Here is a 26,611-nt window from a genome sequence, read left to right on the forward strand (position 1 = left end):
ACATCATGGGTATCAAAACTGAAGTATTTATTTTACTCATTAGCACAAAGCAGTACATCATTAAAAATGAGTTCTTCCTTATCCTAAATTTATGCATTTAAAACAACTTCTCTCATCTTTTTCAACATTCGTTTAATTAGGCAGACACATTTTTGTGAGAATAAGGCAGAAATGAATGCCTAATTCATACGATCAATTAATTGTTCCCAACTAGCTCTGGAAGACCAGGATAATTGTTCTGCAGCAGGTCTGCAGAACCACAGTAAAACACTAAACCCTTTATTTACTTAATTGAGGGATGACTTGTTGATTCACACACACAAATCGGACGAAAACACAAGGGTTGGGCCAGATGAATGCTAGAAGTCCATTCCAGCAAAAAATTAGTCAATGACACTATAAGAAGCTGTGCTTTTTTTCAACCTGTTACATGACTGCAATTTAAATATAAATATTAAATTATGCAATTAAAACAAACAAACAAACAACAAAACAACCACATCTGAAAACTAAGCCAACCAAAACCCACGAAAACAAAACATTTGAACCTTTCATTACAGCAGCGACAATCCATGCCACCTTCCTGGCACAAACTCGTCATTGACCTATGCATCATCCAACCTCAGAATAAGACATACGAGACTGCTCGATATCAACATCCCAGACTCTGGTCCTGACACTCTTGAGAAGTACAGCCTAAGGCAAACAACTCATCCTGTCAAAGATACCAAAGGGTGAAATCAAGACTAAAAGGCTTTAACTTCAGCATAATTCTGCAGATTCAGCATGTGCAATAAAGCAATTTGATGGATAGTCTTCGAAACACACAATCCCTGTTTAAAAACAGAAGTTCATCATTCAGAAAAAACAAAACATGCAGGTTCTGTGACAGATTTCTGTTGTTTTCTGTGCTTCATTAATACTGCTTTGTAGCATTTATCATGTTCTAAAAAGGGAGTAAAAGAACAGATTTTTAGTTCCCCACACACAGGTTGAGCAGATAGTGACTGAAAGTGGGACAAGAGTTATCAACACCACCTCGCAGCCTGTCAGATAAAGTCAGGACAGAAAACCAGCAGCCAAAACATTTTCACTGACCTGGAAGAAGACATCAACCTTTCCCCTTGAAAAGGTCATTCAAGAGTTGAAGTGGACTTGTAACAACAATTTAGAGATTTTCTGTAACTGATTAAAAAGGGTAACTTAAGCAGTACTGCTGCTATTAGCTCGTTTAAGGAAGTACAAACCTCGAGGGGAAGAAAAGCCACATGCAGACAGTAAGCTGATTTCAGCTCACGGTGGCAAAACACTTCACGACTGACTGACACTATACCATCTTTTGTGTGAGAAAACAGTCTCCTCAAGATCTGGGTCAGCATGCATTTGGGTGTTGAGAAATTACATTTCTTCCATTTATTAACAGTGCTTTGTACTGTAGCAAAGAGAAGCTATACTTTGTTATATTTTCTCCCTCCCTACTTTAAACAGGATTAAGCAAAATTCAAATGTAATTAAGGAAGAAAAAGCATCCTTTTACCCAATCTGTTCTCAAATTTATGGTTAAAGACTTAGTCAATTACAAATTGCAAATTAGAACACAGCGAAGCGATTATACCTTCCCATAAATTTCCAAGAGGCAGAATTAGTTCTTACCTGTAATCACAACCTTGTCAAGGTTCTAGTTCAGTGCTGAGAGAATTAGTTTACATTCCTGCTGCCAAGAAGCACATAACAGAATGACTTGCAAAACCTTGAGATAACAGTACAGGACACAACATCTGCTTTATTTTGGTATTTCCTAGAAAGAAACAAAGAAAGCAGTTAGCTACTCCAGATGGCATACAACAGATTTGTACATGAATTTAAGAAAAAGCTGTATTCACTAAAAACAGAAGTGCACAAACTAAAGCTATGTCTGGATATCTAAAAACTTTCAATGTAGTCTCTAAACAGAATATTTAAGATAAATGCTAAGAAAAAAAAAAATATTTTTTTTTTCTAATTTCCTTCACCAGCACAATCTAGTACTTAAAAAGCCATCTAGCCTATTACCTGACATTCATGTCCCTAAACTGAGTTACAGAAGGAACAGCTTTTGCATGCCTGCTAACAGAAGTGCTGTTCACCTGCTTAAGTGACAGAGTACTCACAGTGTTTGACAAAATTGAAATCCACCAAGTGCAGTAAGTCTAATTTGTAAACTCTCTACTTTGCCTGCTTAGATGTAAAAACGCACGGGGGTTTTGCAACTGAAGTTTAGTGCCTTTCTTTTTTTAAGTATTAGAACTCCTCTGAAAAAACAATCATTATACATCTTTAAATGTAGTTTCAATAAAATTGATCAGAAATTCAGCTTCAAATGCAGAAGTATCAGGTAACTAACAATTCAAACGTACATATCTCCACAAGCATCTAGACATCTAAATCCCATTATTTTCAGCAGGATGCAAATGCCCAAATTCCTTCATGGATCAGAGACTACACATTTAACCTTACAAACCACTGCATCTTACAAAAGTTACCATGACAGTACACTGGTAGAAGGAACTACCCCAGGAAGAATTCTGGATAGCAGCCAGCTTTGTCTGGGGCAGGAGGGAAATACAAGCCGTACTGTAGCGCTGTGATTCTTGACTGATTACAGCACACTGAAAGCCTAGCCAGCGCTGCTGGGCTGAAGGAGGCACAAAGGGGACACGCTGCAGGCTTGGACTTTAAGGCCAGGGACTGAAGAAGCGAGCTGTGACAACATTTCATGACGGTCTGCCTCTTCCAAATGGTAACTAGTCTTTTTCAAGCATCACAAAGCACCAGTTTTGATTCTCATACAGAAGGGATACTCTGCTACTGCTTGAGGAAGAGCCGTAAGGGCTCAGTTTTATGTGCATGATGTCACGCTGCTGCAAGCCCTTGTGTTCTCCCCATCATTCTCTCTTAGGCACCACAGCAGGACGGATGGTTCAATGAATCAAGCTAAGCCAGAAAAAGTCGATTCCTTTCTGTAGGTTTAGATCTCTGAACCAGCTTGAAAATGCCTTTCAGGCAAGTGCCAGAAATGCAGAACCAGCAGCTGCTGCCAATTCAGATTTGCTCTGAGTATTCCGAAACTACGTGTTAAGCAGCATCCGCTAAATTATTAATGGACTCTGAAGAACTATTCTGAAATAACTAGACACCAAATGTCTTAAATCTTTGTACCGGACCACACAGCAAAAGCTTTCCTCCAAAAAAGTTACGAAGTCCATCGGTAAAAAAAAAAAAAATTAAATTTTCTTCTACACCCGAGAACTTCAGGAAAAAAATAAGCCACAAAAAGCATGGATTCACAGAGCTGCAGGTAACAGCACAACTCCCTCTTTTGAAGTACATCAGCACTTCTTAAGTGACCGGGGCACGAACGCAGAACACGACCCCAAGACAACTCCCTTCAGCCAGCCTCCCTCAGCTCCAGAAGACAGCCCTAACCACGAGGCTACAGGGCAGGTTCATGAAGTGCTCCACCCTCACTTCTTCTGATGCTACTCCAGCAGCCTCCAGAAGCTGCTGACTCACAAACACTGACCCAAAGACAAGCATTATGCTTCCCAGAAGCAAAAGTCTTGATCAATCCCAAATTCTTCTGCTCTACAGAGGATGTGCAAATGTTCATCTGACAAGGGTGACTTCTAGCCCGGCGACTGGACACTTACATTAGGGTGGATTCACAGAGAGACACTTGGAGCTAAGAGCATCTTACCCCAATATGCCCCCATTCATACAAATTCTGTCCACCCAAATTCTCAGAAGTGTGGAATAGGGGTATTCAGTGTTTCAGGAAAGACAAAAATACCTCAACAGATGCCCCATCGCTGAACACTGCCCAGCAAGGGGACGTGATTCCTGTTCCTTCTGCGCAGCAGTGCCTCTTACCTCTCTAAGTAAGCCACAGGTTTTTATTCTGTATGGAGATAGTTCAGTTCCTGATGCAGCCTGGGGACAACAAGCTAATCAAGACCCCAAAAACTTGGGTGCAGAAAATGCTGATATAAGCAAATGAAATGGTTTTACACAGGTAGACAACCATAAGCTACGTCACGAAAATAAACCTGAATGCCTCCCATTAAAGGCATTAAGAGAAATATAACGTATAAAATGCTTAATATGTGCTCCTTGAACATTTGGCATGTCTAAATAGTTATTTGAGTAGGACCAAGTTTGTTACTAAGCTTCTGTTTTCATTTTTTTGCTATTAAGATACTAGTACCACGGTCTAAAGTTTTGGGTAGACCTGTGTGATGTGAGGAGTTGGACTTGATGATCCTTATGGGTCCCTTTCAACTCAGGATATTCTGTGATTCTATGATTCTACCCTGCAGTAGCATAGTTTTTAATTGAGCATGACTAAAACATCCCTTCGCTAAAAGAATTTGAGTTTCACCATGCTTAACAGCATTTTCTTCAGATGCAGAAGACTACACAGCCGGAGCCATTGCAAGTAAATCACTGCTAAAGAACTAAAACCAACAGTCAGCAATAACCACGTTAAAAAAAACACACTAAGCAGGCAAGAATCTTGACAAGTGTGAAGAACCCCACCACTGCACTTTACAGAAGGGCAAGCAGCACATGCTAGCCTTTCTGATCATTAAATACATCTTCAAACCACCTTGACGGTAAAGCACTAATGAACTTCAAGCTGAATCCAAATGTTAAAGCAAGCAAAAAACATCCCACCGTCCAGTCCTTCGCAAGTCTTCAGATTCTGGTCAGCTGAGCACTAGAAATACATTTCTTACGCAGTTCCACAAACAGCTGCAGCTGGCTTTGTAAAGGACAACCAAATCATTGCTGCTTTAAAACCAACCAACCCCACTCCCTAAGCATCATGAAAAACGAAGTGAAATGTAATGTATCGTGTTTGACTTTGTAACACCAAAATACTACCACTGCTGACATCATCCCTCTGAACTGCGGGTGATGCAGAAGTTAATAAAAGATTTTACAGAAGTAGAAGACACCAGAGGGAGAAGGAAAAGCGCAATCCCGTGAGCTTACTGCAGGTCAGGCAGTATCCTGCAACTTCCCAACTGCGTGTTGTCAACATGTGGTAAAGCTAAGATAATATCCCCCTCCTCACATAGACATTAGTGACCTGATTTTACAGTAAAAAAGAGCACGTACCAAAGGAGTGCAGTAGCTGTGCAAGTTCACGCAGTAGTTCTTCATTAACCTACATATGGCAAAGCCCAAACATAAACGAGCAATTAATGTCTGTGTAACTACTTGAGGCAACGTACAACTTCCACTCCAAAGAGCAAGTTGTTCATCTTTTACAGGACAAGATGAATGAATTTTCTCTGCAGTTGCTGAGTGATTCCTGGTTCTATACAACAATATCATGAATCAACCAAAACTGAGCTTTTTTTTTTTTTAATGTTTTTCCACCCAAATGCTGAAGTTCCATCAAAATGTTAATTAGTGCAACATCTAAAGAAAAGGGAATGAAGAAGAGTTTGAAATTAAGACCTGTAAGAAGCAAGTTAAGTGCTTTAGCCTTTTTCAAGCAGCTGAACTAGCATCCAGGTTTTGCTAAAAGTACAGTGGTATCTAAAATGCAGCGAAACGGTGTAAAATTGAGGGTTTCTTACGATGCTAAGTATCTTGCAGTAAATTTACTTGGGTTTCTGGTGATTATTTAGATCAGCAGTTTGAAGCTGACAGTGCAACGTTTAAATTGCAAGTTAATCAGTTGAACTATTCAAGCCTGAATTTCCAAGGGGAACAGGTGATTAGCATTGTATTTAGCAGCAGTACAAACCTCAGTAATACTAGGGGCTTGGCAGTCCGGTTCAGTTCATACTTTTAAGTATTACTTCACAAATGGTGGGCTTCAGTCACAGCACCACAAACTTGGCTTTTGATACATCTAGAAAACAGTTACAAAAGACTCTCTCAACTTTTTTTCTGCAGACCTATCTTGCATACAGATTTGCCAGGCACATTTTGAATTCCTGAATTCAAGTCTGCAGCTCTCTCGGGTAAGTTTTTGAACACAAAATTCACACGATGGCTATGTAGATGCCTTGGCAGCAGGGGCAGTTTGAGCAATATTTGCTATCAGCAGCTCGTTCCACATTAATCCCTGTTACTTAGCCACGTAGATAGTTCTGCTGGTGTAAGTGAATGCCTGAAGCAGAGACTGTTCATCTAGTTGATGAGTAACTCAAACTCTGTTGAATTATACAAGCAGAAGATGAAGAAACACTGCAAGCCAGCCTTTCTAGAATTGTGAATACACGTATACAATCCACGCTCACCTACTGGGAGCTCACTAGCAAGCACTTACTTCTGTTCTGCTGTAATCCAAGAGTTCACTTGGTTTCAGCTATGATTAGAAGAAATCAAGCACAAAGATCAAATCATCTCAAACAGTTAAGCTGAAGATCTTTTCCAACGTCCAGTTTCAGGTATGCTTAAGACAAAGGCAACCAAACACGCTCCAGTAAAAATATCCAAGTATAAATCTTCATATTTGATTTTTTTTTTATCAGAAGTAAGAAGGGAGATGATTTTCAAGAGTTAAAAATGTATTACACTTATATGCTAGTGTTCTTAAAACACATTGAGACTACAAAGAAGAACTGTAAGTTGATTGTACATTGGAACATGTACTTTGAACTAATAGCTGTTATCATACACTACGTCCACAACGCCAGATAAATTCTCAACACGCATTATGCCATCCATGGCAGTTCAGGAGTAGCAGGTAGAAGTGTTCATATTCAGCTGGGACCCGAGTTTGGTTGTTTTTAATTGCTAAGGCCAGACTCTGCCAGCACGCATCTTCCTGACAGGGATTTGAACTCAGCTCAGGCACACCAGTGACTTGCAGAGGCAACACCAGAATCCCGTTCACTGTTCGTGAAGTGCCCATCTTTTGAACAAATTCTTATGGCATATCCCCATGAGGTAACCTTATTATCATCTTGCTCGTTAATTTGATAAGCAGCAGTAGCTAATGAGTCAGTTTGAAGTTACCCATCCATTTGTTGCCTCTGTGAGCATCTGGCCTTCAAATCAACATCTGAAAAATACAGTCACTGCAGGCGGATTACTGAGGCTTTGTCAATATCCCTCTGCTTCAAGCAAACAGAAATCACAACCTAAGCACTGTCAAACATTCTGAGAAAGAATTCACCACGCTTGTGCTTCATGATATTATCAAATGACATCTATTCACAAGTCCTCTGGGCTGAAATGGCATGTCTCTTAGCCACGGCACATCCTGCAACAGCACCTCACTTAACACTTAAGCCAGCTGTCTCGCCCTCTCTAGCTACTCCAGCAGTACGGAAAGAACATGCTGAGCTCGTCAGACCCTTCCACAGCAGAAAAGCAAGGTGTTAGTAAACCGCAGCATTATTCACATTCAGAAGTAAACTTGGGAATAAAAACTTGCTCTGTTGATTATAAAATAGGAACGGCTTAGCCCTTTCTTGCTAAGCCATTCAAAAAAAAAATAAATCTTAAGACCATAAAGAACCCTTACAGAAGCAGTTCTCAGGAAACATGCGAGAGAGCAACAGATCGGTCAGTTCTGTAGCAAATGTGTGCATTCAGATGAAGAACTCCCACTGCTACAGACTGCAAAATATCGTAGGATGAAGACATATAGAAAATGTGACATAATTGTCTTGTTTTCTTGCTAGGATACAGAAGTTGACTGTGCTCCAACGTGCCCTAGCTGTGGATAGGGGCAGGAAGTCTGACAGTTTTCAGAGTGACACCACTGCAAGTCTCTCAGAGGAAATGTTCACAGAGTGGAAGAACAGCTTCTCGGCAGATGACTATCAGAAAGAATTAAGTCCTCTGCCACTTGGTAATGTGACTAAAAACACCACAAATAGATCCATTTATAAGTTTATGCACAGAAGCACTTCAACGTTAAAAAAGGTCATTCAGCACCGTAACAGAATCACCAGACCTTTCAAATCAGTAACAGAGCACAAATATTAACACTTACTATGTTACAGCTCTTTCAATGCTTACTGCAAAGCAAACTTGGAAAGAGAGAATTCAAACATCTGCTATGTCAACTAACAGCCCGCACGCACACACACAAACTTGCAAAAGAACTAAAATCAAATACTTAAGTAATACAGGAACTGAAGCCTCCAAAAAGGAATCACTCAGATGCATCGTTATTTTTATACCTCAATTAGTTTTAGAACCTCGTTTTTTCCTTCATCTCTTCCATGCTAAGAAACTTTTCATACCTATTAGCAAAGTTATTTCAGTAACAGTACTGTAATAGTGTGAAGAGACTGTGCTTAAAAAGACACCTTAAAATTTTTAAGTGTGTTCATCGGCCTTGAACTCTCCTTGCCAACACAGGCTGATCACCTTCCTGACTCAGCCCAGTTCAACTGATCATTTCAAGTGAGGAACGCCATGTGCTTTTAGGAAGTCAGTTATAACCCAATGCTTAGGAGAAGCAGCTGGTTCTACATGGTATGTAATGATAGATAGACTCCCATGCCGTAGCAGGGTCGATTAGAGTTGTAATCCCACGGTACGCACTATTCAATCCAGTGTGTTACAGAAAATTATGCTTCAGACCACAGATGGCTTTTCAGATTAGGTACAAGAACACGGTACTGTCCCCTGCATTTTGATAGCATGCTCTACTTCTTCTATATGTTAAAGACGCTTTCTAAGAAAAAAATCTGAAGTCTAATCAAAAAATCACTGTCTCTAGGAACTGCAGAGTGAAGCAAATTTCCATTACCTTTGTTTCTGGCAGCAGTCTCCAATATCGTTGCCTGGACACATGGAATCTTTTTCAGGTATCTGCATTGAGGCTATCTGAACTGCTTCACTTGTCATCTAAACAGAGGAGTACTTGGCAAGCAGCAGTCATTTCGCAACTTGCAAGCTTAAATACTCGAATAGTTTTGTCCAATTAGTAGTGCAACTTCAGTTTGACAACAGATCAGTTCGACTCACTTTTAATCAATACCATTTAAACTCTTTTGGTTTACAGTGTATTTTAATGAAGAAGTTTCAAATGTATCTATCGAGGCAATGACTGTTTTAATTTTGCCACTACGCAAGTGTTATAATACATGTTGAAATATACCTGCAAAAATTCAAAGGGCAATTTTAGCGATAAGAATGTTAAAACTAACATGCAAAAAGACCATGCCAGTTCAGAAGAAATCAATAGTAGAGATGGGGCTCAAGGGCTTACAGGCAGTCGATGCAGTTATGAGAGGTCTACACAGACTTGACAGCAAAAAGGATTCCGGGAAGCAAGCATGTTAATAATTCAATGTTTATTTTATGCTATTCATCAGGTCAGACATCAGCTGCAGGCAGTTTTGCCTAACAGATTAAGACACCATCTCCAGTTCCACAAAGGTTACTGCTCCTACAACACTGCTGGCTGCAAGACACTGCCTTGCTGGGAACGCCACCTTCACAGCACAATGAGGAAGACAACACATGCACTGTAGCAAGGGGGTAGACACCCTACGCTGTCATCCTGTTTATAGGGGTATAGATATTTAAAATTACGTATCTAGATCTTCCAAGGCTCGCATCTCAGTCTTTCTTTAGCAAATGTCAAGCTTAAGCTGTATGTATGCTTATACCAGGTCTAACAAACTGGACTAAACTAGGTATCCATACAATAAAAGAGGGGGGAAATAAGACTATCCCTTTTGCGAGCCCTTAATAAATATTCAGGCCTTTGCAGAATGATAACTGGAAGAATTTGATTAATTTAACAGTTTAAAAAGCAAAGTAAACATTCAGCTTGGGGATTCAGCAGGTAATTCAGTAAAATCTACAACATAAAAAAAAAAAAAAAGGAACCACAGAGGCACAACAAACAAGAAATAGTTCTGTGAACAAAAGCCTGCTGACCTGAACCTTCAAACGGGTGCTGAATTCAGCAAAATAAGCACCAGCTTCAGTAGTTCTGCCCAACTCACTGCCCCTACAAGACTGAAGGGCTGGCGTTAGGCAACCAGCTGCCTACATTAGGCACTACTTGTACTTTACAGTTCCCAAAACATTTATGTCCTTCCGACTCCACATGAAGGTCTCCACCATCTGTTTTCCAGCTGGACACTGTATGATGAGGGGAATACAAGGCCACAATCTGTTATCTGTAAGGAGTATCTGTCTCCATTCTTCTGAAACACCTTCTCAGTGCCACAAATATGATGCTAGCCCAGTCAACAGTAGAGTCCACCAACACTCCCTGAAACTGGTCCCACCAGAGGGAACTCCACTGTCTGCAATGCGTTTTACCTCCCCAAACCTAGATACACTCTCCATTCTTCCCTTGGGGGCTGGGAATGATACGTTTTATTAAACATTTTCTTAAACTGTGCACAGAAGCTGAAGGCGATGGCATCACCCCGCTGACTGATGTTAATGACTCCTACCACTTGACCAGAGCTCTAATTTGCAGGGAGATGACAACCGTACAGGTGCTTGAAGCTACGGCTTTCCTGAAATACATGCACCTACCATTCCTTCTAACTCCTACCCTCTGATTCCACAGTTATTCCCTGATATTTTGAACTTGACCGAACACGGCAATTCCAGCTATAATTGCACTAAAGAGAAATTCCGACAAGCTCAGCGCAGGCCCTTCCACTAAACCAAAGATGGTTGCTTACATGCACACTTCAGTAAGACATTCCATTTCTTATCATGCAAATTAGTGTATCGGTTTTAGAAGTATGAACACCTGTACTACCAAAAGCCAGCTTTGCATAGCAAACACCAGTTGCACGTACCAACTTGCTTAACCGTTTGAGTTAAAGAACGCAGACACAGCTCGCTTTTATGCACCTGATCATAACGAATGTCCACAAAATTATGCGGTATTTAATGCTTAATTATTCATAATATTCTGCAGGAGAAGTATAATATGCAAGAAAACTGACAAATGAGAAGTAACTCCATTTCGCAAGCCTCGGTATTCATGCTTTTTGCCATCTGATCATGGACAATTTTGAAAGTCTTACCTTGAACGCAGTGCAAAAGTCAAATTTCTTCCAGATCTCTGTCCTTCTGATAAGGATTCACTTTAGAGACTCTTCCTTGTATATTAGGGGGTGAATAAACCGGAAGAGCCTCTGGATCTGAAAGCAGTAAGATGGAAGAATTGACCAATTTCTTTCCTGGGTAACGCATTATTCAATCCAATCCATAGCTCAAGAGCTGCTTAATAACAACTTCTTGAGGGGAACCAAGAAAACACGTGAACCACTGGAAGTGGTTAAGTTAGTCAAGAAGTCCCTACTTGCAATCTTCTGCTGTATTACCTCATACATGAATGCCTTTTGTTTGGTAGAGGTAAAATGTAGCAGGAGATTTAAGTTAAACCATTAAATGGCCAGTATCTGCCAAAAAAAAAAAAAAAAAGATCACCATCATCTGCACCACCCTCAAATAGGTGTACGGAAAGTCATTTCTAAACCAGGAACACATTGTGACAGTGCGAGAGCCTGCATATGCTTCACAGGTGCATGTTTAAGAGGAAAGAGGATGAAAAAACCTGGACATTAACACAATCATTTACAAGAGTATATACAGATACTGGACTCAAAAGAAAAGGACTAAAAGTTGGGGTTCAAACTTTATCTCAACTACAGAAACCATAACAAAGAGTCCTGTCACTAGCTACTGTAGATATCTGTAAAAGCCGAAGCAGAAAGACATGCGACTATTGACCAAAATTACCTTGCTAATAAGAAAGAAGCAAAGTTGCTTTCCTCACAAACTCATGAGCAAGGCTATCACAGTTAAGCCCACCCTGCCTAGATGTACCAGTATACAATTTTGGTAGCTTGAGTATGGCCTTCCATTTTCAAGATGCCCGTGCGTAGGATCTAGGATGAGTTTCTTTCCAAAGGTCTGGCAAAGAAGGAACTGGGCCAGTCTCAGTGAAGTCATGATTTGCTTTTTCAGCATCTTTCTTCCCCAAACCGACAACTTCAAACAAGAAGTGTTGCACATATTGCTTAGCTTTACTTCAAAGTTGAGAATAATGGGTGAAGGAAGTGAACGACAAGACACATCGGTCACTACAAAGCTCTAGAACAACTTGTTCAACTTAATGAATATTCTTTATTTCATTCTTAGATGATGCTATTCAATGAATGTACCTTGCTTACTCAATGCTTACCAACAGACACAGATTTCAACTAATTAATGATTAATATCAGACATCATCAACAGGAGTAGCTGATCTTGTCCAAACTATTTTATTTAGCAGCAGTAGAAATACATGCCACTTGCACAAGGAACCATGTTTCTAAATAAAAGAGAATGTATCCCTTAGTTTGGCCAGTTATATCTCAGACATGAGTGGTTTTTCACAGAAAGATTTGGGTTGAAGGGGACCTAAGAGGTCCTCCAGGCAACTTCCTTCTCAAAGCACAGCCAGTGCTGAGCTCGGACCCTGCTGCTCAGGGATTTATCTTCTCAGGTCTTTAAAACCTCTACAGAGGCAAGCCCATGACCTCTCTGACGTGGGATCTCCTGTAACCTCTTAACAGTCACCCTCACCGGAAAAACTTCTCAGCATACACCCTCCCACCCAGTTTATGACCCAATCTCTTGCTTTCCCACTGTGCATCTCAGTAAAGAGACTGGCTCCATCCACTTGGGATCCATCTCTGTAGATACCAGAAGTTTGTTATCACCCCAGAGGCCCAAAACTGGGCATGGTATTAAAGATGCAGTCTGGGAACATGTGGAACAAATGCCAATTAAAGGGGAATAAAGCTGTTGGTTTTAACCCCTGCCTGACTTGTACTTAGTCCACTGTTTGACAGAAGCAGCTCCTTGTCAGTAGAGAAGCAACCCAGCCAGCCTCCAGCACCACAGGAGGGTTTCTGACCCTAGAAGCAGGATTTGGCACATGTCCTTGCTGAATTTCATAGATTCCTACAGGCCTGCTCATCTTCCTGAGTACCTCTGGATGGCCACCCTGCCTCTGAGGCACCTTGTTCCGTGTCTGCCACAAACCTGTTGAAGGCACATCCCATCTCCTCCTCCAGGTCACTGGCAAAGATGTGAAACTGAGTAGGTCACAGCAAAGCCCTGAGGAACTGCTTCTAACTGGTGTCCAGGCAGAGCACAAATGATAAACTGATACCCTTGGAGCCTGACTCTTCAGACAGTTCTTCACTTGTCTTCTCATCCTCCCATCCAGACTATAAATAGGACTACGCTGTGGGGCACTGTGTAAAAAAAGTCTTGCAACAGTCAAAGTGACATGCACTGCTCGCCCCTCAACCAGGGATCTAGTCACTTCATCGCAGAAGGCAGGCAGCTGGTCAAGCACATTTTACCCTCCGTAAATCCACTCTGGCTACTTCCAACCCCTGTTTTCAAGGGCCCAGAAACGTTTAGTTACAGGCTGATATAAACTACTACTTGACAATGCTACCCAAGCAAAGCACTAAATGTTTTTCGTACATAAAAAAAGTTTTATTATGTAACATAGCAAGGATGCTTGAAACAGTGAACAAGAAAAAATTGAAGTCTCCAAGCTTCAAGGATTAGCAGAATTCAGATGTTCCAAAGCCTAAATATAAGGATTCAGTGCATAAAAATAAGCTGGTCTCAACAAGCTGAACACAGCCATCAAGCTACAGAGTTTCTGATTGATTTTCAACGTGTCTAGCAACAGGGCAGTAACAACAGAGGATATAAAAAGGAAAACCTGGTATCACTAACTCCACTGAAAACTTGTAACAAACTGGTAGCAGAGAAAGGGAAGAACAAAAGGAGTTGAAATGAACAGCAAGTGGTCAAGAAAACCTTTGTGTTTCACTATGGACATCCTAAAAAAAGCATCTCAAGTTGGGATTGCTTACATCTTTTCAGATGACTTGACTTCCTCCCATACCGTACTGAAAGCTAATCCTTCCTAATGAGACCTCTGGACTTGAACAAATTCAAGAATTCCCGAACACAAAGAACCGCAAACCGTGGTTGATACCAGTGAAAACATAACCCACATTTCACCCAGAAGTCTCTCCTAAGTTCCCCAAAACTGGTGCTCAAAGCAGGGAGCAGATAAGCAGCTCTAGCTCCACATTATGCAGCCGTGGATAAGCAGAGGCAATTCTCTTATCCCCCAAGGAAATCTGCAAACATGACAGAAGACAAAGAAAAACCTCTTGGCTCCCTCAGGAACTTTCTGACGAACTCCTCACCGTGACCTTTGCTATGTAAAGCTTTGCTTTCTGCTGTATTCTCATGTGCCTACAGAATAAAGATCTTCTTGTCAGCAAGTGTTGATATTTAATTAAACTGGAATGACCACTGTGAAGGGAGTCAGATCATCACCCGTAGCAGCCTATGCATTTGGGGAAAATCCAAGAGAGAGGGCATTCATAATTTAGCCATCACAGAGGTTTTAACATCAATATTTAATTGCATGTTCTTTTACTTTAGTGTAACACTACAGCTGGTGACACTGCTAACAGTGTCAGTTCACATGATTTCCAGTACTGTCTTCTCTTTACATTTTTCTCATTTAAATAAAATTTAAGATCTCTGATCATGTAACTTGACATTGTTTCTATCCTGACTCATTTATTAGAGGAAGTTCAGAGCCATGTGACAGAACTCCAGCTACCTGCAAAGAAAGCAGCAGCAGCAGCATTCCACGTAAATTTAGGACTTCCACTGGCAAGTCAGTCTTCGGGTATCCAAACCATGAGCCCTAACAACCTGTGTCAGTAAGTATGTCTTAAGAGAAACTCCTTGGAAACATCTCAAAGTGTAGTCTTGCAACAATCTGCCTAAGCTGAACTGATAGTGCTATAAACCCACCTCAGAGAGCTCTCTTTTTCTGCACTGAATTAGCACTAAAAAGCAGTGAAAACAACAACAACAACAACAACAAAAATCAATCTAAGGACCGTTATCTAAGAAGAATAGCAGATGCTCACCAGCAAGGCAGCACATAACAAAATGCTGTTTGGGCAGAGAATGAACTCCCAACTAAGAAGAGACAAAAACAAAGCTAGATTGTGTACATTAAGCAAGGCAGCTTCCAAGATGTTACATCCATTGTTTTTAAACAGCTGCAAAGAAGTGACAACAGGGCCTGGCTGACAAAGGAAGCGGATGTGTCTAGTGCCCAGCGCTGCCACCGAGGTAGCATTAGACTTGCAGACTAGAAGAAATTCGAAAAGAAAAAAGCAGCTTTGACCCAATTATATGCTAGCTGCTGCTTCAGCTGTGCTGGGTTTTCTTCTGTCCTGTCCATAAGGGTTTGAAGGCACTGCACTTTGGCAGTGAAACCAAACAATCCTGATTGCTTTTCCCTTCTCAATGGAAAAATGACACGAGATCATTTTAGCCCAGCCTAATTTTCCATCTCTTCTCTGAACACGGCAGTCGGATCCAAGTATGTTCTTTCTGCCTCCTAAAGACCTTTGAGGAATCTTTGCTTCCTCAGACCGAGATGCAAGCCCAGCAGTTCCACGACACCTTAAATCTATACCAAGAACACGCCATGCATTGAGTTTTCCTGTATCTGTAGGTTTTCCAAGTTTGTAGCTTGCTGTGTTTTTATTGTTGCTGTTTTTTGTTTGGTTTTTAATAAATACCATTTGGGGGAGAAAGCTTTCTACAAAGCGCAGGGAAAAAAAAACAACAAACAACTATAGACTGAAGCTTCTTCCCCTTCCCCAGTCCTGTCTCAGGAAGGAACACAACAGGAGAAAGTGAACTCAAACGATGTCAACAAAAATCAGGAGAGAGAATGACAACTGAAGGCAAAGCAGCACAGAAGTCAGTGGGCAACTTGCATTTGCTGATTTTTACCCCCAGCAGTATCAAGGAGTTGTGGTACCTCCATCCACAAGGCCAACCATCCCGGTAGGATTGGGGCAGCCAGAGCTTGGTAATAAAAGGCTGCTGATAAAAAGCTCTCACATGATGAACTGAAACTATCAGAATGCTCAGCCCAGCACTAAGGTAATAAGGAAGAATACTTGGCTGAACTCTGCCTCCCCAGATAGTCTATGGACTCGCCTATTTCTCAACACATTTATTATCTCGGTTCTTTAGAAAGTATTTTGGTTTTCTAATACATTAAGAAAGGGTATTACTTTTGAATTCCTCTCCTGTTCCACGTTTCTCTCCTTCAGCAACAGTATCAGACTTTGACCCAAGGAAAGGAGAGGATAAACACTGCGCAGGAAGAAAGAATCAGCAGCTCTGACGCGGGAGCACACCAACCGTGCAGAAAGCAGCTTGCCCACAGGTAGGCCAGGGTCACTGGTTCTGGTTGTATCAGGGACAGCTGAAGATGACAACTACAAAGTAACAGGAAAGGACGATGGAGATTCCAACGGAGCATGTGAGGGCCATTACTTACTTTAGAGAGGCTTCAAGCAGAAATATGACAACCCATGACAGGTCTGGCATGCCTGCTTTGTGTGCAACAGCTCCTGTTTTAACCAGACCATCAATAAACAAGCAAACAAGCCTATGGAGGAAGGGACAACACGGTAAGGTGTAGTAAGATGTCTTCCACATTAGCTCCATGTTCTTTGTGGAACTGACAAATAGACAGGTTTCATATCCGGACAAACCCTTCTAAAAAAGTTACTTCAGTTACAGAATCGTTACCCCATTCTTTTGTAAATACACACAAATTTACCTCTGATAACCTTGACCAAAACAGAGAAGCAACAGTGAAGAAAGATCACTTGAAGTGAGTAGTTCTTCTCCTAGATGGAGCCCTACTTGGCTTCTGCACAGATGCAGAAATACAAAAAGCTTTTTAGGTTGAAAATAGCCAAGTCACCAAGAATATCTGAGAATCAGGTATTTTTCAAGGACGGTATTTTCCAGTAATAAATTAATAAAGGGTTTCCGAAATACAGTTTCAGAACAGTTCCCCCAGTGACATTTTGTGACCATGTCATGGGCAACAACAGCACCCGAGCTAGTTTCAAGAGCCTGCACCTACACTGGAATTGTATTCCTTCCCCTCTGACTCTGTAGGTTGAGCCCCGTTTCGCTGCCTGTTCAAGAAGTTGTTCTGACAATCTCCAGCACTGCCCCCTCCCCTGCAAAAGGCAGGAGATGCTAAGCTGACGGCATTCTTTTTTTCTTGAGACTAAAACAGTGCTGTAACGGTAGTCAAAGCCGCACAGTGAGCTGTTATGGTTAACAACAGCTACTATTTTGAGATCATTACATATTTCAGAGTCATTCTTCTCTGGCCTGGAGTTTCTAGTGTGTTTTTTTTGTTTTGTTTTGTTTTTTTTTTTACTCATATAAAGTAAAAGAAAAACATACCTAGAAAAGCATAGATGTGGTTTAGCATAAGGCATACCAGAGAGATAACAGAAGTGAATTATGTTGTTTCACTGTGAGATAAAGGTAGGATGCAAGACACTGCCATCATTACGGCAGAGTCCTGTTTTTTTTCCCTACATCACACGCAAGTCAAATCATTACTTCAGTTGTAAAATGCAGAAAAATGTAAAACTGCAACCTTCACCATTTATCAAAAACTGACAAGCTCTCAGGTTGGTGCGCAGAGGAGACTGCAAAGCTTTTTGACTCCAGCAAGTGCTGTGAAAGTCTCATTCCTGTGCAACCACCCACAAGGGTAGCAGTGTGCTCGTCTTTTCCTTGGTCCCACAACCAACTATTCAAACAAAGTCACTTAAACTGCTTCCAGTTTCTTTACTGTATAAGGGCGCCCCGAATCCAAAGGAGGGTTGGCTGGAAAACCTCTCACGAACCAAGCAATTGCTCCTATTAAAGCATCTTTTTCATGACAGCGCCTATGAACCCCTGGGTCATCTTTTAAACTGCAATTCAATTATGGCGCACTTGCAGAGGATTTACCAAGTAAGTCTCCCCAAAAAAACAACACAGTTAACATCTCTAGCTGTTACTTCCACAAGATCATTGGCATTTGGCATGTACAGGAACGCTACTACTTGAAGTTTTATGCACAACCACACCCTACTTCAGAACAAGTGCCCCTCACAGCATCATCAGCCCCAGCCCAGACCTCCAATGACTGCAATCAACTCATCGGGCAGACTAAGGGAAACAACTGGAAGCAACAAACCCGCACCAAGCAGTGTGTGTAGTTCAGTAGCATCAGCAACACAACAGTGGTTTGGGGGTTTTAATAAAAAACACACTCTAAGCAAGCACATCACAAAGACATCGTTTCAGAGGAAACAAAGTGAGACAAAAAGTCTCTTGCTTTGTGTCTCCTGGAAAAGAGGTGAAGACACAGAAAACACAATACGCTGACAAATGGGTAAGCAGCACACCTGAGGAGCCAGGTCAGTACACCCAGGGTACTGGTCCCACCAGTACTGGATGAACTTCCTATGGATGCCTGTCAACCCCGGCTGTAATTAGGCGCTATTAATAATTCCTCGGGGGTGACGCTTCGGTTGTGACTCAGAACACCCCGAGCGCGATGCGCTTCCATGCCAGCAGAGCACACGCGGCGCTGGGGCTCCATCGGGACGGACGGAGTTTCTTCGCCTCCCAAGGCACCGAGCTGAGTGCTCTGCAGATGAGTCCCTGGCAGCTCTGTTAGCTCTGGGTTTGAGCATCACAAGAGCTGAAAACACAAAGGCACTCTGGGTTTCTCTTGCCTACACACGTTAAAAGCAGCACATCCTTCTCCTGATGTCAGCTATGAGCGTTTCTTTCTCAAATGGCCCACGGAGAATCGAACTGATGCCGGGCAGCAGGCACCAGTGCCTGCAACCAGTACCGTACCTGCAGTGGGAGCTGCTGCATGAACGAGCAGGCAGAGCACCTTCTCACTAGGAAGAGAGATTCCTCTGGGAATTAGAAGAAATAACACAAGTCCTTTATTACTATTCTTCAGTGCTTTGAGTATAGACGCACTTAAAATAGAAGCGAAAAGAACACTTTCTTCAGCTTTTGTACACTGCAGACAAAACTCAGTCTGCAGTCCACTCAAGCCTGAGCGCAATACTTCTCAGCCACAAAGTTTCAAAGCACATTACCAAGTTTCAGCAGCTTTTCAGGGTCACAAGAGTGATCACAAACAAAAATCCGCTCTCCCTCCAAATCCTAATCCACCATCCTCAAAATCTAACCCAGCTGTATTCTAGGCATCAATACATGATTTCTCTTCAAAACTCTCATTCAGCCCCTCCCAGAATCATGGTCCAAAGTTACTGGACATGCTGTGGGTATCACCAGCCTCACATTTGGTGTAATTAGCATGTCAGGGACTCTCACAAATTTCATCTGTTTTATGGAGGAGAGATTTTTAGCTGCCATTAAGAGGAGTTGCCACTGGAAGTATCATTTCCTACCTCTAGACAGGTTACCCGAAACACTGCGGGCAAAAAACTGAAATATTTTACCTCTTCTAGAAGAAAATTCAAATCAGTGGTAAACACAAAAAGGCAACAAAACAAGAGCTACCATTAATGAAAAGATCAATAAAATACAACCATAGAAAGCCAAGTGTTGGTTTTCCTCCCTCACCCCCCAGCAGTCTGCTGACACTGGCCAAAATTCTTAAGTTAACACCAGGGTAAATACTTCAAGAAATAACCATGTTGTACAAGCTTTGCAGAAATAAATGGTTGGATCAAAGAGAGACAGCCCATCCAAACTGGTGCCTCGAGGCCAAGTGCTGCAGGAGTGCAGCTTTAATAGCGGTACCATCCTTCCATGCACAGGTATCGTACACATGCCCCCAACACACAGAAATACTTTCAGGACTTGCTTGCAGTATTATACATTAAAAAAATAAATCCAACCACAAGACAGCAAGCCACAGGAAGCCAGACTTCATAAACCTGTTGCTCAGCCGGCTACTAGTTTCATTCTTGATGAACTGAAGTAAAGCCATGAAAGAGCCGCTTTACAGAATTTACTGCAGCTGTAACACTGGTCATTTTAACACAAAACTGCAGAACCAGGGACAACCACCTGGGAAGCACAATTCAGGTACCATTCAAGAAAAACTAAAACCTTCTGTAGAGAGCAGGGGACAATTTCCACGGTCCACACAGCAGCACTATCCGCATCAGTGCTTTAGTTTGGATCAGTAACGCACTTTCAAGGAAATCTGAGTCACCCCACTTACTGTGCTTTGGTTTGCATCTCAGAGCGATTTCTAAACACAAGACTGGACACCTCTCAGATTAACCTAAACCAAAACTCCTGGAGAACACCTAATGGCCAGCAGGGTTTGGGGTATTTTCAGTTCATAGAGCCAGAGCACAGCACATCTGGAATAAAATCCCAAGAGCTACACATAAAACTGGGGACACGGCCCATGTAACTTTGTTCCACCCTACAGGTCACCTTTAACTACAGCTCGCTGCTCGATCATCTCAGAGAGCTTCGAGCAGCAATAACTAAGCCCGTAGGCTGGAGCTGCCAACAGCCCCCTCCTCAGCCCTAAAAAGAAGGGCTGCACTGGGGATTGAGCATTTCTTTTCCTGGAGTAACCAGAGCAGGAGTGTTGCAGCACACATTCACTTTTGCTTCCAACCCTTCACAGTTAAGATTATCAAAAGCTGGTGGGACACATCTAGGAAAGACATCTGATTAAAAACAAAAGACATTTCATGTATCACCCACATCTCCTGTAACACCTTCTAAATAACAGCAAAAACACAATTCAGTAGCCCACATCAATGGCTCTGCTACAGCTCGTGGTAGGACATGAAGCACGTGCTCAGTAACACTCGGTACTTCCTGCCCATCAGCACAGCCAGCAAAGCTGCCCAGATAGGAGTGAGTTCTCCTGGTGTGGGAATAAGCTAATGAACACTTTCTGAGTGTATTAAAGGATTACCATCATGTACATGAGTTTCAGTTTCCTTGCCTCAGTTTTTTCGAAACAGTTCGATCATTTTAGATTTCTCTTTCCAGTCACCCGCTTCTCTTTTGCAGCCCAAGCTCCTACATGTGAGGTGCTGAGTCCCTAACACAAAACCTGGCTCTGACAGCGCAAGAGAGCTGGTGAGAACAGGCCCCAGCAATAGGGCACGAATTGCACACAATGGTCATAAAATCACCATAAAACGTTACCTCCTCTACTCAAATCCTCCTCAGCTTAATCCATTAGCTGCTTGATAACAACCATCAGTTCACACGCTAACAATGCAGAGCCCTGTTTGCTCTGTGCTCGGTAAAGGTCAGCTTCCTGCACCGGGGTGCACACAAAGCCACCCAATTACCGAAGGTGCCGTTCTGTGTTAGCACACACCAATGCCCTGAGAGCTACCAGGCCACGCCGCTGCTTTCTTCTGTGACTTAGTCGGAAGTTTGTGGTCATTGACTTGTCACGCGTGTCATTGTGTCACACACGGCGGAGCCATCCTCAGCTCCCCAGTAGCCTGGTCTGAAACAGCCTTAAGTGAACTGGCTGTGGTCCTGGGCTGAATTCCTGTTATTAGTGCTCGTGAGAAGAGGTTCAAGCACCTAGTGGTATTATTTAGATGTAAGAGATCTCAATGAAAAGATCATTTCCCATCAGAGAAGCTGAGAACCTACACCACAAGCCAGTAATGCAGTGCCACCATAAAAGGAGGAACTGACGTAACGTTAATGAGAAACTAATGGTGCATGGGGAAAAAGGGTAGTGGGTGCCACTTGTCCTAGCAGAGCAATACCTGGGCAATACCTCAATTACTTCCTCAAATTGTACGAGTGGCTGCAGCAGCCAAGACTGGGGGGTTCCCTTCTATCAATTCCTACACCAAAAGCATCTGCGTGCCTTCTCTCCCAGCGTAAGGGTTGCCAAGAGCCAGAAGACTGACCTCCCCTACGCTGACGCGCAGCCCTCCCGTTTCACAAGGCCAGCAGTGCCTCAAGAAGCTGAGGTGAGCTCAACAGCCAGAGGTCACCCCCTCCACGGTCATCCCATGCAAAACTTTTCAGACCAGTTTTCTTTGTGAGTGCCACTCATTACCAATTCCTCAGAACTTGCTGGGCTTCAGCACAGGACACTGCCGCAGGTACACGCTACCTCACTGCCTTTCCAACCCCACAAGCACACTACAGGACCCATGAGGCCCCAAACGCTCCTCAGCTACAACATCTACATGCCAGAGTTGAAATTCCCCAGGCTAGAAGTGATCAGTCCTAGAGACTTGCCAGCTTTCAGCCACTTTGAAGTCTCCCATGCTAGATATCTGCCCAAGCCTGAAAGACATCAGCCAAATAGCTGAGGAGTTTGCAAGGCTGTCTCCTAAAATGGTTTGGATTAGGTTTTTGGAAACTCAGCATCCTTGTTCTTGCACCAAGGGCGTGTTTTTCATTGTCCATGCAGACAATCTCTTTTCCAAACTCTTACAGTTTGACATTGATACTTTTTTTTTTTAAATTAAGAATCTGCAATGACATTATGTCAGATACCGCACCTGAACTCCCTGAAGATCACAGGCATACAACATGTGCTGAAGACCAGGGCTAAACCAGAGCCCTCCCAAAGTTTCAAACAGCATTTCTCTTGCCTTCACACCACCAGCAGCTCGGCAGCGAGGAAGAAGCGCCAACAGTTGACACCCTGTCCATCTGTAAGCCAAACCTTGCAGATGACCAAGCATAAACAAGTGAAGCACAGAATGAAGGAAGTCACGCACATGGAAGGAGCCAAGGCTACAGGAATTTTTACTTGAACAGTTTTTCAGAGAAATCCCCATTGCTTCCCTCCGATTTGGTGGGAAGACCAACATTCAAACCAAGGCTCTGGGGCTGCTACAAGGCCCAAGATGTGGAGGATGCACCTTCACAGAGAGGTGAAGAGATGCAGGAGTGAACCCAGAGATATGAGAAAAACTTGTTGGACAAGATAGTGGGAATAAAACAAATAAAAAAAATATATACTTGGTACTAACACTACAAGGCGACAGGCAGAAAGGATCGGTTTTAGTGCAAAAAAACGCACACAGGCCTGCAGGACCTATTAGGGTACTCGCTTCCCAGGGCTCACACATGGAGCCTAGAACTTGGATTCTTTCAGTGTGGCTTTCCCTGGCACCTGGGGAGACCATGCCTGCAAAAACCAGCAGCTCGTTATCTTCCAGAGCTGCCTGAACACACCAGCTCTCTTTTACTAAGCTACAGCAACAGGCCTGTGTGCCACACCTGTGCAGCCCTGCTGGAATGACGAGCCAGGAGATGCTGCCACACAACGGATTCCAGTCTTTGGATTTTTGGGGGAGAAGAAAAAAAGGAAACATCCTGCTTCAATGGCTGATATTCATGATAGTAATATAGGTACTTCCGACTGATTCGTTCTTTTTACATCCAATACTGAGTGGATTATTACAGAAGGGGAAAGACAGTAGGAAAAAAAAAGACGACACAGGTAAGAAATATTGACCGCTCTCAGGCGCCCCCTCTGAGAAGAGCAGTTCTTTGATTCAGGATCTTAAAAGACTGTGTCCAGCACTCAAACTTCACAAGCTTTAACTTCAGCTGTGGCGGGTTCATATTTATGCAAGGCAGGGTCTCGTGTGAACAAACCAGCACCCGATGGGAATTCCACACAGGAGCTGAGAGGCAATTGCACTACCCAGGGTAACTACCAGGAGCGAGGCTCCTCTTGGCTTTCTGTGGCTCTCGGCCTTTCTAACCAACCACCTCACAGCTACTGCAATAAAAGATTGGCTCTACACACTGCCCCAACCACTTTTCTCATAAAAAAAAAAAAAAAATCAAATACCTACTTCTTTCCTTGTCACCTTCTGTCTTGCCCTTCACAGCCCCTACAGGTGTCTCTGCCCTACTAAGGCCTGAAATTCCTCCCAACTCCCAACCACATCCTTCAAATATGCAAGGCCTCCTCCTGTCAACCTCACAAAAAAGCCACGTGCTACATACAGCCCACTCCACAACATTAATTCAGGATCCCCACATATTGATGTTCTGTGCCTTGATCAAACCACACATCCCATAAGACAACATCCTCTAAACATCTGTGCCAAACGGGAGATGAGGGGCTGTGGAACCAAGCACATACTAACACAAACCTGCAGAACAAATGATACACAAATGCAATTTCTCCTCCCGAGCCAAACAGCCTCACATTCCAACACAGAGCATTTTTTCACAGATCTCTGCCCCTCAAGTGTTTTATGCACCAAACCTCCTTCAAACACAACCATATGTCCAGGATAAAAGACTTCATGCCTTCTCAATGCACACGCTCATGTTAAGCATAAATGTATCTCTAATACACAGGCACAGACACATCCCAGCCCCTGATCCCATGTGCAGGGGGCTTGTCTGTATCACAGAGTGCCTCTAGTTAGCTCCTGACCTGTCAAGACCACTACAAGCACCAGTTTACACTTAATGGCCAAGTTACCCACTGGAACAAATAGAACAAAATACAGAGGGGGAAGAAACAACGAGCCTTTAAGAGGAACCCCATGACTATGTGGTAGGCCCCCTTAATCTGACAGTACTCCTAACAGTGACAAGTTGCCTCATCTTCACTCACTTTTTTCCCAGTTTCCACGGGCTGCCACAGCTGGGAACTTGTCCCCACACCGAAGGGAGCAGAGGACGCCCACCACCTCCCACCAGCTCAGCCCCAGCTCACTGCCACTCCCCCCCCCCCCCATTTCAGCTTTCCACACCCGCGGCCAGAAGGCCTGCCCCCTCTCCACACAGACCGCAGTTCCCACTAGCTCAGCACTATGAAGATTCCAGTTTCCCTTTTGCACAAATGCCATTGCCCTGGTATGCACATGGATGCACAGCCTACGGGAAGCTTCGCCCTGTACAGGCACAATCCCCACGAACTCATCCGACCCCCGCATCTTTCCAAACCCACAGAGCCCTTCCAGTGCCCCCGCTGCTCATTTCTACTTCTAAATACCCGGCCAAGCTCCCTCACAGCCTCAATCTACAGTAAGCCGTGGCAATTTACCCACAAGAATGAGGCACTGATGCCCTTACAGATAGGAGCTTACACTGCCTGACACCTGCCCCAAGCACGGAGGGGCGCCTCCAGACACCTCCCAGCCCATGCGCAGCCTTTCCCCCACACAGCACCGTTGCGTCCACCAGATTTGGCAGCTGCCACGAGTTTTCCACGGCTCGACCAACAAACACCCTGGCCTTCCATGCCACCACAGGCAGGCCATCAGCCCCCAGCTCCCGCCATGCTCCCAGCACACCGACCCCATGCTTTGCCGCCCTGGCGTGCCCCAAAACACCCGAACCGGGGCTCTCTCCGCTGGTGCCAGCCAGCCACCTCCCTCAGCCCTCGACAGCAGCGCCCGACACCGCGGCTCGCAGGCAGCTCGGCACATGCCCGCCCCGCCGCGCACACCCCAGCTCCTGTTACACTCCGAGGTCTCGCGCATTACGCCCAGCCGCAGCGGCCACCCAGCACAACGAGCCCCCGGCCTCGCAGCAACCTGTTGCCACCGTGCCTGCCAGCCGGACCCGTGCTCACCGCCCCACGCCTCCTCCTCCTCCCCCTCCTCCTCCTCCTCCTCCTGGCTTATCCCCATCCCCGCACCTCTCACAGGATTAGCTGCCAGCGCTCCTCGCCCTGCGAGCCTCCCCGTACCCCCCCCCCCATGTGCCTCCCGATGCCGCCCGCACCCCTGTGGCAGCCGCACGCCCCTCGCAGGCCCCTCAGCTCCCCCCCGGCCCCCTCGCACCGCGCAGGGCCGGGCCCTGCCCCCCCCACCCCCTCCCCCCCGTACCTGTCGGGGAGCGGCCCGGCAGCGCAGGGCCGGGCGCGCTGCGGGGCGGCGAGGCGCAGCCCTCACCGTGAGGCGCAGCCCCTCAGGCGCGGCCCGCCCCGCGCCGGCCGCCGCCGGCCGCAGCCGCCGCCCGCTCGCGCAGCCGGAGCGCCGCCCGCAGCGCCGCCATGTTGGGAGCCCCCGTCCCGACGGCCGCCGCCGGCCCCGCCCTCCCGCCGCGCGACGTCACCGCCCCCCCTCCCGGCCCGCCCCCTCCCTCCGCCCCGCGTCCGTCCCGAGGCTGCTATTGGCCGCCGCCGACGTCGCTCGCCCTCTTCCCGCCCTGCCCCCGCCGCTATTGGGCGGCCGCGCAGCTCGCGCTGGGAAGCCTCGGCCCCATTGGGCGAGCCGCGCGCCGCTCACCCGCCGGCCCCGCTGGGGAGCGCCCCCCGATTGGGCGTTCCGCCCCCGTCTCGCCAGCTATTGGCCGCCGCTCGCGTCAATCACGGCGCCGGCGCGCGCGGCGCCTGCCTTTCTCCGCACTTCTCTTCGCCCGGCCTCGCCGCCTGGGCCGGCCGGACGGAAGCGGCTGTCAGGCGGCGCCCCCGCCCCGCCCCGCCGCCGCAGCCCCCCCGCCCCGCCCCGCCCCGCCTTGCCTGCGGCCCATTGGCTGCCGGCGCTGCCACTCCCCCGCCGCCTCCCTCGCCCCGGCCGCCGCTGCGCGGGGTGGGCGGGAACCGGGCGGCGGGTGCCTCCTCCCGATTGGCTGCTTCCCCTGCCAATCCGCCCGGGCCGGCGGGCCCCCGGCGGAGCCGCGGCGCGCGCGCCGCTCCGCGCCGCGATTGGCCGCGCCGCGCCGGGGGGGCGGGGAAAGGCGCGCGGCACCCCCCGGACAGAGG

The 26,611-nt window shown here is 45.1% G+C and overlaps 1 protein-coding gene across 10 annotated transcripts in view; it reads right to left on the bottom strand.

Moving 5' to 3' along the window:
• PPM1B (protein phosphatase, Mg2+/Mn2+ dependent 1B) overlaps positions 1 to 26,387 on the bottom strand; it is a 57,075-nt gene extending 30,688 nt beyond the window's left edge. For 3 of the 10 annotated variants that reach the window (XM_084514638.1, XM_084514626.1, XM_084514633.1), the window contains exons 1-2: positions 25,734 to 25,871; positions 1,654 to 1,798 (exon numbers count right to left, since the gene is read on the bottom strand). Coding sequence is in view for 1 of the 10 variants with exons in the window: in XM_084514637.1 (XP_084370763.1) it covers positions 1,099 to 1,137 (39 nt within the window). In the remaining 9 variants the exon portion in view is untranslated. Of the gene's footprint in view, positions 1 to 1,098; positions 1,163 to 1,653; positions 1,799 to 11,021; positions 11,139 to 25,733; positions 25,913 to 26,135; positions 26,296 to 26,368 lie in introns of those variants that run through there. The other 7 variants (XM_084514634.1, XM_084514628.1, XM_084514636.1 and 4 more) reach the window with 7 other exon arrangements.
• Positions 26,388 to 26,611: the final 224 nt, after the last annotated feature.

The sequence above is a fragment of the Aythya ferina genome (genome assembly GCF_964211825.1).
Source record: "Aythya ferina genome assembly, chromosome: 3".
NCBI classification, from domain to species: domain Eukaryota; kingdom Metazoa; phylum Chordata; class Aves; order Anseriformes; family Anatidae; genus Aythya; species Aythya ferina.